The sequence below is a fragment of the Tarenaya hassleriana genome, unplaced genomic scaffold, assembly GCF_000463585.1.
Source record: "Tarenaya hassleriana unplaced genomic scaffold, ASM46358v1 Cleome2, whole genome shotgun sequence".
NCBI lineage: Eukaryota > Viridiplantae > Streptophyta > Magnoliopsida > Brassicales > Cleomaceae > Tarenaya > Tarenaya hassleriana.
The window spans coordinates 1,945,801-1,958,361 of NW_010965372.1; the positions used below are offsets into that span (position 1 = coordinate 1,945,801).

General features: G+C 40.6%; 3 protein-coding genes across 8 annotated transcripts in view; 1 reads left to right on the top strand and 2 right to left on the bottom strand.

Moving 5' to 3' along the window:
- Positions 1–1,051: 1,051 nt before the first annotated feature.
- LOC104811705 (uncharacterized protein At4g26450-like) lies at positions 1,052–4,906 on the bottom strand. Of its 6 annotated transcripts, none has more exons than XR_771489.2 (7): positions 4,582–4,906; positions 2,393–4,386; positions 2,109–2,313; positions 1,937–2,018; positions 1,734–1,826; positions 1,537–1,651; positions 1,052–1,319 (listed from the first exon to the last, which is right to left on the bottom strand). XR_771489.2 is itself a non-coding variant. In XM_010538498.2 (7 exons), the coding sequence occupies exons 2-6, from the start codon at positions 4,315–4,317 to the stop codon at positions 1,752–1,754; spliced, it is 2,178 nt and encodes a 725-aa protein (XP_010536800.1). In that variant the 5' UTR covers positions 4,318–4,386; positions 4,582–4,906; the 3' UTR covers positions 1,427–1,619; positions 1,734–1,751. The 6 variants fall into 6 exon arrangements, 3 of the variants coding, with proteins under 3 accessions (XP_010536800.1, XP_010536798.1, XP_010536799.1); XR_771487.1 differs by having other exon boundaries at positions 1,537–1,619; positions 1,917–2,018; XR_771488.1 differs by having other exon boundaries at positions 1,917–2,018.
- A 1,981-nt stretch (positions 4,907–6,887) lies between these two features.
- LOC104811706 (probable WRKY transcription factor 2) lies at positions 6,888–10,588 on the top strand. Its single transcript, XM_010538499.2, has 6 exons — positions 6,888–7,487; positions 7,849–8,353; positions 8,575–8,727; positions 8,831–9,585; positions 9,668–9,826; positions 9,923–10,588. Exons 2-6 carry the CDS (start codon positions 7,955–7,957, stop codon positions 10,461–10,463), a joined length of 2,007 nt encoding a protein of 668 aa, XP_010536801.1. The 5' UTR covers positions 6,888–7,487; positions 7,849–7,954; the 3' UTR covers positions 10,464–10,588.
- A 56-nt stretch (positions 10,589–10,644) lies between these two features.
- Positions 10,645–12,561, bottom strand: part of LOC104811707 (COP9 signalosome complex subunit 6a) — a 2,511-nt gene continuing 594 nt past the window's right edge. The window contains exons 2-9 of the mRNA XM_010538501.2: positions 12,365–12,453; positions 12,181–12,274; positions 11,831–11,892; positions 11,659–11,737; positions 11,477–11,569; positions 11,198–11,298; positions 11,050–11,105; positions 10,645–10,929 (exon numbers count right to left, since the gene is read on the bottom strand). Coding sequence (XP_010536803.1) covers positions 10,848–10,929; positions 11,050–11,105; positions 11,198–11,298; positions 11,477–11,569; positions 11,659–11,737; positions 11,831–11,892; positions 12,181–12,274; positions 12,365–12,453 — 656 coding nt within the window. The 3' untranslated portion in view covers positions 10,645–10,847. The remainder of the gene's footprint in view (positions 10,930–11,049; positions 11,106–11,197; positions 11,299–11,476; positions 11,570–11,658; positions 11,738–11,830; positions 11,893–12,180; positions 12,275–12,364; positions 12,454–12,561) is intronic.

Genomic DNA, 12,561 nt, shown 5'->3' on the forward strand with positions numbered 1-12,561 from the left:
TGTTATTCGGAAAATCGATCTAAGATATCATTATTTTACATTAAAATTATTGATTGGTGGTTAGCAATTTAATGAATAAAAAATAAATCAAAACAAATCTATCACCTTTCTTTTAGTTTTCAGTTTATTAGAAAATCATCCTCTTTTTTATATTTATTAAAAACATTCGCATATTGACTATATTCATTTTTTTAATAGAGAAATATCACCATGGTTAATAAAAATTTCAATGGACTAAATATTAACGGTGATAAATAAATATTAAACAATGATCTAATTCATAGTTTTGTTTATCTTTATTCATTATATTATAATAAAATATGATTATTTATACGGATTTTTTTTCTTATCTTTAATAAAATTAAATTTAAAATTTAAGATATAATTTTCATATGTTTTTTTTATACGGATGGTATAGATTCCAAAAAATATTTGAGACGACTGGTCCAAATAAATTACAATGGGAAAGACAGTGTAAGAGCATGAATAAATTATAGACAAACATGATTATTTTGTCAAGTTGTGGAAGTGGAAGGGTGAGAGTCACATGAGTTGAGTTGGGTTTTAGTCAAATATATGTGTGTGTGTATATATATATATATATATATATATATATTTCTCATATTCCATTTGCCCTAAGGAGGCCCCTCCGCTTCACGACAAACTCTCCCCCTCCTTTTTCTTTTCTCTTTTTCTTCTGCTCAATAAAAGTATTTTTATTTTTCTTATAAAAATAAAAGTATTTTTTATTGAATGGATGAAGAAAAAAGAATCAGATTTTTATTCAGAGGAGCGAAATGTCAAATCGAAGGAACCACCAAAAAAAATTTGTAACGAAAAAAACGTTGAAACGTGGAATTGAATGGAAAGAAATGGGAAATGAAAAAAAAAAAATCGAAAGACAAAAAGATAATCACACTATACTTATCATTCTACCTCCTCTCCGTTTGGAACATAAATTACAGTACTTAATGATCCATATGACAAAACACACCATTTTATTTAAATAATAAACATATATGATATGGTTCATATCTAACCGAATAAAAAATATTAAAAATGCAATGGTTTGAATCCTGTAGACCATTTTTAAAAAATATTTAGAATATATTAAAAGAAAGTCAAGAAAGAGTTGAAAAAAAAAATGGTCTGTCTACGTCTAATGGATGGTACAATAATAAACAGATAGTTTTAAAAAAAAAAAAAAAGGCAGAAGCGTCCAATAATAAGGACATGTGTGGTGTGATGTGTTGTGTGGTCTGTCAACTTTTTCATGATGCTGCCCGAAATTCAAAATCTCCTTTGTCCGCTCCTTTCCCCTATTCGCCCCCCACACCCAATACCATATTTAATCAAATTAATATCATTATAGTATACACGCACTCTTTGATTCTTTCAACAAAATGAAAATGTGACCACGACCATATACTTTAAAACATTATATATTATAGTTTATATTACCGCCGGAGTGACAGTACAACGATCCGTTCTTTGCATCGTTATATGGAAATTTCATTTCATGGTTCAGAGACATACCAGAGCTTAACCGTCACATTACACAAGTCGCCAACCAAGCCTGGTTCGCTTCTCCTTCTTCTCCAATGCCAAACTTGCGATTTCTGTGATCAGAATGCATAACCAGCGGCAGAAGCTGGCTTCAGTTTATCAAAATATAATATACAGACCCACCATACTCTACGAGTGTATAGTTATATATATGTATGTATATGTACCATCTACTCATTTGATGCTTAAGGTGCGGTCACTGGCTCAGAAAGGCTTATGGTAGCCCCGAGCCGGTGGCTGGTCCCAGGCTTGCAAGAAGGCTGCAACAAGAGAATGTCGGCTCCTTAGATTTTATGCTTTTCTCACAACTAAAACGGTTTTGTCTAAAAGCAGTTGGAGTGAAATATTACAAAGAAAGTGGCTTGCTTACTCAACGGTATTTCTCCCAGGGACATGAATATGGACTCATCGTCTGCGTGAGGAATCTGATCACTCCCAAGAGTGGTAGCTCCCTGAATCATTCGAGAAAAGTTGGCACGAAATTGTTTGGAATTTTCACAATCACAGGAGTGTGTATGATTGAATTTTCTTTTAGAGGGTACCTCTGGATTTTGCAGGCCAATCTCGTCCTGTGGCATGTGATTAATGCCCTCGGGCACTGAATTGATTCCCAGGTTCATTGGAGGGATGTTTCCAAAAGAATCGATAAACTCTACCATCATGAGCCCTTCATTGTAATCCCGGACATCGTGGATCTCGTTTACTGACTCGGACTGATGAGAAAATCCCATAAATGGAGCTTCTTGCCTGCAGAAACATTCAGTTAGAGTGCATTCGAGACCTGAATACGTAAAAACAATGGGGGTTGGGTTAGAAAGGCGCAGACTTTCTATCAGAATTACTGCAGGCATATTCCACTTCAGGGGAATCGTTCTCCAAGTCAATCACTTCTATCTCTTTATCATTGCTTATCCGAGTATTGTGCTCAAGAGGCTTGCTTGAACTGCTTATCGCGAGATCAAAATCAACTCGATCGAGTTCCCCTTTGGGTCCTGAAACGGCAGGAAAAATGATCATAGGATCGTCAATATTGTTCTCATTCGCATCTGATGCTCCCTCTAGATTAAGGTCACAGATCTTAAATGAACCAGGAAACAGCTCCCGCTCTTCTGCATACCCACCACATGATTTTCCGTCTTGTACTTGTACCAGATCATGCGTTGAGTTATCCACCAACCCATCATGGACAATACCCTTCATCATACTCTCTACCACTTTCTCTTCGAATATGAGCGTTTTTTCCTCATCTGCAATGTTGTCTATTTCAGAAGCAAGAGATGGCAGCCACTCTCTCTGTCTCTTTGCTCCATCCAAATCACCATCTTCTGCAGCTCGTTTCTCCCCTCTTCCCTTCCCCATCGACTGTGACCTATGCAGATCAGCCAACTCCAGTCCTGGATTCTTTGCAACATTGTCCATGAGGATACTGCCAGGGAAGGAATTGGACCTATGACATTTACTCTTCTCAACCATAAGAGCGTGACCTAAGTCTCCAATGGGGTTAGAGGGGTCAATATGTTCATTGCCAGTACATTCAGGATTATCAGCTTTTCCAGATGAATGCACTGGACCTGGGATTTGAGTTTTGTCTGCAATTCCAGGAGTATGAGAGCTTCCCACGATATTTTCACTCGAATCAAGTTTTGGAACTTTGGCTGTTAGAGAAGAGCGTGTCCTGGTAGGCACCTTGGCGAATTTACATATCGTTAATAGATCAACACCATTCTTCATAGACGAGCCCTCCACACAAGCTTGGTTCTCATTCCCTCCGCCATTGGAATTTCCACCCTTCAGCACTCCAGATCCAGCACTCAAGCTAGATGAACCTTCAGATACTTTTGAGATTGCCACATCATTCGCTGTATCTTTCCCAACACTAGAAGAGCCTGTCTTAGATTGTGCCTCATCCTGAAGATTATACTTATCCAACTCGGACTCTGAATCACCTGCCCCTTCCCGTTTTCTTGCAGAGTAACCCGAGTTCGACCTCTGAACCGAGCTAGTAATGTCTTCAGGTAGTGTCTGGCCAGACACAGAATCAGTGTCAGCTTCGACATCAGTAGCCTTATGTCTTCTGTCTGACCATGATCCGTTCCTCCCAAAAGCAGAGCCATATCGGTTGGACCTCCTTCCCTTCACGTAACTCCTGTAGCCCGTGGAGCTATAATCATCAACAAACCTTCCCTTATCCGCATCTGGAGCAGAAACACCCGTCCGTGTTTCTTGTGACCTAAAACCTTGTAACTCTCCTGCCTGTTTCCTCAAATTAACATTCTGCCATTCACCAGACAGCACGGTTGGCGGTAAGACACCCCGAGAAACCAAGTACTCTGCTGCCAGACGACCAGCTTCCATGAAAATGTCACCACCACCTTTGCGTTGGAGTGGTGGAGTAGGTGGAAGTGGCTGGTTTTGGTATGACTTTGGGTGTACACGGCCACGTCCGTATCCACGGTTCGAGCCATGACGGGCTGAACCATGAAACCCATGACCACGCATAGAACCATCTGGTGGAATTCTAGAAGATGGCAACCCCATCCCGACTGAGCCAGATCTGTAGCCATTTCCTATATTCCGGTGCCTAGCATGCATCTTTGTCCCTCGTATATATACAAACCTATGGCTCCAGTTTAAAGAATCACAAAATATATGCAAAAGTATGGTCGCCAAGTGAAAACATGTCTCCCCAGTCTCAATCGTTTTACGGATACATTTAACGCTCCTGCGGCCTAAAACCCTCAAGTTTGTCATCCGACAGGAACCAAGAACACAAGAGCAGTAGCAGCAGTCACTTCCATGTTTCTTCCTCACCGAACAACCCTAAGTACAAGAAACACCACGAGATCTAACTGTTGATTCTGAGACCAATTATTCAGCTCCCTAGAGTATAGGAAGAGCTCGAAAATTAAACAACTGAACTAGGGTTTGAAGCAATAAGATGTTATTTTTTTCGGCCACCTCAAAAGATCGAGCAAAACGATGGATCTCTAGTTCCAGATTCGGTAAAAATCTAACCTGTCTTAACCAAGTCCGATGATCAGTCCGTCTGTGTTCGAATCCGTCGAAAGGAAATCAACCACATCCACGTTCGGAGAATTTAAGATCATTTCACTTCATTTGCTCATCTAATAGAACCAACCAAAACCCTAAAAATTTCTCAAGAAACAAATGGATTCCGATCATGAGTTAGCAATCAGGAGAAGATTTCGGTCTAGGGTTTCTGATGGCGAAGACGAACCAGAGTACTTTTCATTCGGAACCCGAGATTTTTCAACAACGAAAAATAAAAAAAATTAATCACTGATTTTCCCCCCCTTTTCTTCTCGTTCATCCGATTCGAAGAGCTCTTCCCCCTTTTTTCCTCTCCTTTTCGTTGATGATGGGGACGAGACCGAAAGCGTGAACATGACACGTCAGCTTATCTGGTACGCTTCCTTTGTCGTGTACTACTCACGCTCCTCCTCGCGCGTGATTCCCAAGCGGCAGATTTTCATTTTGATGGGCCCATTACGGCCCAGTAAAATCGTGACAATAATGGGCCTACATTTGGCCCAAAAGATCAAATGTCTCAGTTTTATACAGTTAAGAGTAGGCCCAAAACGTCGCTTTCACAACAAATTTGGAAACGCGACAGTGGGTCCCACAGAAGAATGTACAACACGCCGTATACGTGGTTGGCTGTCAAATGTGTCATCTGTCACAGCCACGTGACGGGATAATTTGTGCCTCTTCAAAGGGACAAAAAGGAAGATAAAGATTAAAGGGCTTGGTCAATGTCCCTTTTTTTTGACCGACCTTTTTTTTTTCTCTGTGGGTACCCTAATTAATTATTTCATTTATGATTATAATAATGTAATTAGTTTTAGTTATTAAATGCTCACCTGTCAATTAATTTAATACGGCAAACCTTATTCTCTTAACCCTCAATTAGTACTAAACTGGGGAAATTTGTACTTTTGGTTTTTGTCGTGGTCCTAGTTTGTGTTGGTTTTTGTTTTCTAATGTAATCCGAACTTACTCAAATTTAGTGTTATATGATAGCAATAATTTTGTGTTTTAAATTTTTTTTTAGAAATTGTTTTCTCCATCAATATAATATAATATAATGCGCTGAAAATATTAATATATTCTATTATTGATTTATTACAACAATGCGCTTATAAAACAATTGATTGAGATATATATATATATATATAGCCGTGAACTTGTGTATTCATGAACATGTTGACTTTTGGATTTGTATTAATTAACCTAACAAATTTTTCCAATTCGTCCCATACCAATAGAGAATCGAATAAATATATAAATTAATTAAGAAACAAATCCAAGCATTGAAATTGTTGTAAATATTCAGTTTAATACATCTTAATTTGTCCATTGTTGTATTTGTTAAATATAGACATATATATATTTCATTATCTCCAATTTATATTTATGATGATTTTTTTTGTTTACAATATGCATTAAATCTATAGTGTCATTGGTCTTAACTAAAACCTGTTACACTCTATAATGAATTCTAAAGTTGAAAACAATTTTAAAAAGCATATATACGATATAAGGTTAAATACTAATCATTGTTATTAACTTACATAAATACTGATATAATTAGCTTTAAAATGTTATATAATATTATTAATTTAGTTTTTTTTTTAAACACATGCGTTATCCACACAAACACATAAAACAATTAAAGCAACAAACTTGGCTGAAGTCTCTCTTTCTAAACAAAGCAAAACAAAGGCAGTTTGCTAACAAAATGGAAGTTGGAGAAATGGCCGTACGGATTGAGTGGTGAGAATTGATTTGATCATTTTTATTTCTCATTTCAATTCATTTTCTAACATAACCATGTAAATGCTAAAAATAGTGTCACCGTTAGATTTCTTTTCCCATTTTTTTTAATGTGACACTTATAGTAAAAAAACCTCTATTTTCCCAATATATAAAACTGTATTTTGTAACATGTAATATATAATAATATTCCAAGCTTTTTAGTACGTTTGCACATGCGTCGAAACAGAAATTTGCCAATTATTTCCAATTTCTAATAAGGTCTATATCCTATTAATTCATCGACATGCAATAAAAAAATAAAAAGTGAAAAATTGGTAGATAAATTGTTGGGATCCCCTGCGAGTAGGCGTACGTGACTTATCGTGTCAAGCCAATGAGATTGGGTACGACGATGAGAAATTCAGTAAGATGTCCACGTGGCTTGATATTAGTTGTTGAGGTGGGTCGAGAGAGAACGCTTTGTGTGTGGGGAACACGAATCATCGTCATCTTCATTTGTGCAACTTTAGTCGATTCCCTCAGAGTAACAATCACAGCTCAATCAAATGGCCTAATCTCTCTCTCTCTCTCTCTCTCTCTCTCTCTCTCTCTCTCGCTTTATTTCTTCTCCCTTCAAAGATTCGATCTTCATTTGCGCCATCGCCCACAGCACAATCCCCTCTTCCTTTTTCGACTGATTTCCCGTTTGTTTTTAATTTTCTCATCGTAATCTATGGTATACGTTGAGGGGAAAAGTTGAAATTTTTTGAATGGATGGCGGAAAGTGTATGAGATTTTATCTAATTGGGCTGTGAAATATCTGTAGTTTTGTTAATAAACATCATCATTTCGTTTCCGGTGAAGGAAAAATTGTATTCTTATACTCAGCGAGAGAGAGACAGAGAGATTGTACAGTAGAGTTATTTCTCCCTCCTTTTGGGCTTCCTGTGACACCCAGAAGAGCAAAGAGCCAAGAGAGATAGAGAGAGAGAGGGCGAAAGAAGAAAACTCTCGTTGTCTGAAATCTCTCTTTCGTACTAAATTACGGAGAGATTTCGATCCGGGTCGGATCAGGTCCAGCTGATGGTTGCGACGGCGCTGGCGGCGGCGGCGACGGTGGTGGGTCGTGTTCAATCGTCAGTCAGGTGATGGTTCAGCATCCTGGGTACCTTTTTCTTGTTGAACTTCGTACGCGTCGTCTTTTCTTTAACTTGAATTTTAAAATTCGAATTTGAATTAACAAATTGGTCTCTTTTTTTTTTTAATCAGACAAAAATTTTCTTACCTTCTGGTTCAAGCTAAATCTCTTAATTTCCGCAAATTTACGTTGTCTAATGGTTTTGTCCTTTTTCGAATTGTTTGTCTCGATGTTTCGCTTCTCCCTCTTGAGGTTGTTTTTTTTTCTCTGGATTCTTCATATGAGCATATGATCGATCTCTCTGTCCTGTTTCCATCTCTCTTGTCGGCTTATGAAGCGTCAATGGTTGACAAGATTTGTGTCTACAGGTTCTGCAAGTGGGCGTGTTTGTGACGGGTTTATATCGCCTTCTCCCTGGAGAGTGTTCAGCTCCGTTTTGTACCGCAGTCTGAGCTGAATCTTAGGGTTTTCGCCATGTCTGGTTTTGATGATCATGTCGCTGTAATGGGCGAATGGATTCCTCGAAGTCCAAGCCCGAGAACCCTTTTCACGGCCATGTTGGAAGAGGGGAAGAGTTCCATTTCCAAGCCTGTTCTTGAGAGAGAGCTTTCACTGAATCATGGGCAGATAACTTTCGAGGAAGAAGACGCGGCCGCCGAGAAGAAAGATTCTTTGCAAACCGGTTGTTTTCAGTTGTCCGAAGAGGCAGCGAATTCACGAGGATGTCTCAGCGAAAGACTTGCTGCTAGAGCTGGTTTTAACGCTCCTAAGTTGAACACAGAGAATATTCCGTCTCCATGCTTAACCATCTCTTCCCCTGGACTTAGCCCTGCAACCCTTTTGGAGTCTCCGGTTTTCCTTTCGAACCCTTTGGTAAGCTCTTGAGTTTCTTCTCCACGCAAGAATCAATCAGTTGTTCGAATAAAAGTATCAGATGCTTTGGACAGAACCGGAAGTGCTTTCGGTTCTGGTGTTTCTTGCAATGAGTTGTTCGTATGAACACCAAAGGCAGAATCTTTATGGTTGTTTTGACGATTCTTTTGGATAGTTTGAATCTTCGTGTTGATCTCTGTGAAAATCTCTCTTCACTGCAGGCCCAGCCATCTCCAACGACGGGCAAGCGTTCGTTCTTCCCCGGTGGTAACAGTAAAGACGAGTTCTTTGACGACATTGGTGCATCATCGTTCACGTTTCAGCCCGTTTCGAGGTCTTCCTCCTCCTCTTTCGTCCCGGGCACTGTCAACAAAGTAAGTTTGTAGCATCTACGAGCATCAAATGTATGTCGGCATGCCTTTCCCCGGTGCAGAACATCGTATAAATTCCTCGCTTTCCATTGATTTGTTTCTGCAGGTCTCTCCTATTTCCGATCACTCCTTTCCCGACATATCGACTGATTACTGCAATAGGCCTCAGACAATGGAAGGTGTCAAGCCTGGATCTCGGACCATAGAAACCGTCGATTTTCGTGGCAACTTTCCCGGGACATCAGCCGAGAGACATGATACTGACCCGCGAGAAACAACCCGTGAAGCTACAGATGCAGGCGATGATTCTGAAGACAAAGAGCCGAGAGGGAACGGAGGAGGAGGAGACATGGTGGCTGGCGGCGGTGCACCTGCAGATGATGGATTCAACTGGAGAAAGTACGGACAGAAGCTAGTTAAAGGGAGCGAGTATCCACGCAGTTATTACAAATGTACTCACCCGAATTGTCAGGTCAAGAAGAAGGTCGAACGGTCCCGTGAAGGTCACATCACCGAGATCATATACAAAGGATCTCATAATCACCCGAAACCGCCTCCTAGCCGCCGCTCTGCCTTTGGATCATCTTGTCCGGTCCTCGACATTCAGACTGATGGAACTGGTCAAGATTCTGTCTGGACGGGTGCCCAACCACATGCCGTTGGAACAGACGAAATTGCCGAGGAGGGATCGCCTGAAGGTAACCAGTCCGGATCAGGCGATGCTGCCACCGCTACTGCCACCATGGTTGACGCTTCCTCGACTTTCTCTAACGATGAAGATGAGGACGATTGTGGTACACATGGAAGCGTTTCTCTCGGGTACGAAGTTGGCGAAGGAGATGAAACCGAGTCTAAGAGAAGGTCAAGAGAAAAAAAAGCAAACCTTTGCGATTTTTTCCCCATAAATGGCCTGGAGGATGGTCTGATACGGTTGACGTTTCAGGAAACTCGACGTTTATGCAGCTGAGATGAGTGGAGCAACACGAGCTATCCGTGAGCCGAGAGTCGTGGTTCAGACAACGAGCGACGTGGACATACTCGACGACGGGTATCGCTGGCGGAAATACGGTCAGAAGGTCGTCAAGGGAAACCCTAATCCGAGGTTCTTAATCACATTCCACTGACAATTAAGGTTCTTAATATGATCAATCAGTTTGATCTTATTGAGATAATCTCTCTTAATGTAACGTGTTTTCAGGAGTTATTACAAATGCACAGCGCCTGGATGTACAGTGAGGAAGCATGTAGAAAGAGCTTCTCATGACTTGAAGTCGGTCATAACAACTTACGAAGGCAAACACAACCACGAGGTCCCCGCAGCTCGGAACAGCAGCCACGGTGGCTCAGGGACTGGGCCACCCGGCTCGACAGCGGCAGCTCAGACCCACATGCGGCAGCCCGAGTCACGCAACAGGTTCGAGAGCCCTGTCACAGTCACGAGCAACGGTCCATTTGGCCGTCCTTTCAGCTTCCAACCTCCTCCAGGATTCTCGTTCGGTTTAGGCCAAACCGGCCTGCACAATCTTGGGATGCCCGGTTTAGCATTTGGGCAAGGGAAGTTGCCCGGTTTTCCGGTTCACCCGTACTTGACACCGCAGCCGCAGGTGGTCGGCGATCCGGGGATGATGTTGCCGAGAGGGACGGAGCCGAAAGTGGAACCACTGTCAGAACCAGGTGTTGCCTTGTCGGAAGGTTCATCAATTTACCGGCAGATCATGAGTAGGTTGCCTCACATATGATGAGCCCTTTTTTTCTGTCTGTTTGTGTTTATTTTCAAATTTAGATCTTCTGAAACTCTGAGAGAAAGGTAAAGAAAAAGCTGTTTAATTTCTCAAAATTCTTTCTATAAACTTATATTTAATCCTAGTGGAATTCATAACCAATGCGCAATAGTTTCAGCTAATAAAAGGATACTCAATATTTTCAAGAAATCTGACCCATGAAATAACATGTAAAATCCCAAGATTTTCAGACATTCTTCCCTCTCTACTACTACCAGTTCATACCTTTTTGTCCCAACAGAGATTTCATCAAAGCAGAGCATAACAAAGACAAGAGAACTACCTCAAACATCTGTCTGAGTTCTCAAACCTCGTAAAGGTTTTTTGGTTTGTGGAAGGAATTTAGATGAACGCAGTCCTGCCGCCTCTTCGGGTATGTCTGTCATATGCAGTGTTGAATTTGTCCACGAGCTCATTCATCGTGCTGCCATATCGAACAAAGTTTACAAGCAATTAAAACAAAATGCTTTCAATTGGTCTCACTATCTAATGCTGCTATAAAAGCACATGGTTATGCAACATGTGCTTGTAAAAAAGTAGACACCTGGAACAATTCGTGAACATTGCAAGGTAAGTTATCAGTAATTTGTCGTTGTACTCCTGCAAATGAAACGGATGGTGTAAGGGAAGAGGTGGTTAATAGTAAGCAATGGTAAGGGGATGAAAATGTTGCTACAAGGTAAGAAACTCACCATCAAGAAATCATCTTGAAACCTTTCTGATTCAATAGCAGGCAACCTTCTGAGCAGACTGGATACTTGTCTAAGAAGCGAGTTCTCACATGGAATATCGCCTAGAAGCAGAATTAAGGAAATGAACCATGTAATGTTTGTTTTCTATGTCATTCTTAGCTTAAAAACAAGAGCAAGGAAATCTTCCGGCTAAAATTTCCCGGATGAACAGCATAAAACATCAAGAATTGAAAGAAGAGGGAGGGAAAACATGAACTTGGGGGCAAGGTTAACTAATACCTTTCTGCATCGCAACAAGATACTGATAGAGCACTCTGATTCTGCTATTTAGCATCTTGATGGCACTATGTATGCCCGTAAGATGAGCAGCCACTGCCCATCAACAAGTGACCAACTTTAACTTCAGTGTCGTTGAATTAAAGGATCAAGATAAGTGTAGGGGGGGGGGGCATGAGGCTCACATTGGGTCGCTGCTGAGCCTCCATCAGATGGTTTGAGATGAGCAACATGATCAACCGATATCCGTTCAGCCTCCACTGTCTATATATATGTTAACATCGTAAACAGATATTCAAGTTCAAGGTTTGCTTTCGTACCACAGATAATTTAAAGAATCAAAAGGTAAGAACAAACCTCGATGGTGTAGCTCGCATGGACGAAAATCAGCTGAGGAACTCCATCAATGACATGCAATTCTTGGAGTTGCGATGATCAATCAATGTAAGATAAAAGTTAGCATCTTAACAACAATCTGAAAAAACTAAATTGGGAATCAAGGTAAATACACTAATACGAGGGAACCCAAAATATGCTCTTCAAAGGAAAGCAACAGCACATGCTGCTAGACATCTCAGAAACAGCGAATTTCCAAATACCGATACTAAAACATCAGAAAACCAGTCTGCCCGCAGAACCACGGGCTGCTAGTCGAACCAAACTGCAATGGCAAACACTAAAGCAAAAAGAATATATAGATGGCATACCGCTTTCATATATAGTCACAGGGAGATCCTTCTGTGCGTGATTGATCGATGGGTTTAGAAGGACATAAACAGGTGATTCGTTAATGTCCATCAGCTGTCATGGAAAGTAAAATCATCACCATGAGCAAACGCAAAACTCATACCGTCTCCATAAAAACTACACTGGGGCTGAGGCTGCACTCACAGCTTTGTGGATATGCATATCAGATTCCTGAGCGTCACTTCCAGTGGAGTACCATCCCAAAATATAAAAGTGAGGGAAGACCTTCTTGTCTGATCAAACAACAAAACAAAATCAGGTGCTAAAAAAGCCCTAACGGGAAGCAACAAAAAAAAAATCAGAAATTTTCACGGAACCCATGGCAAATATCGGAAGAGAAC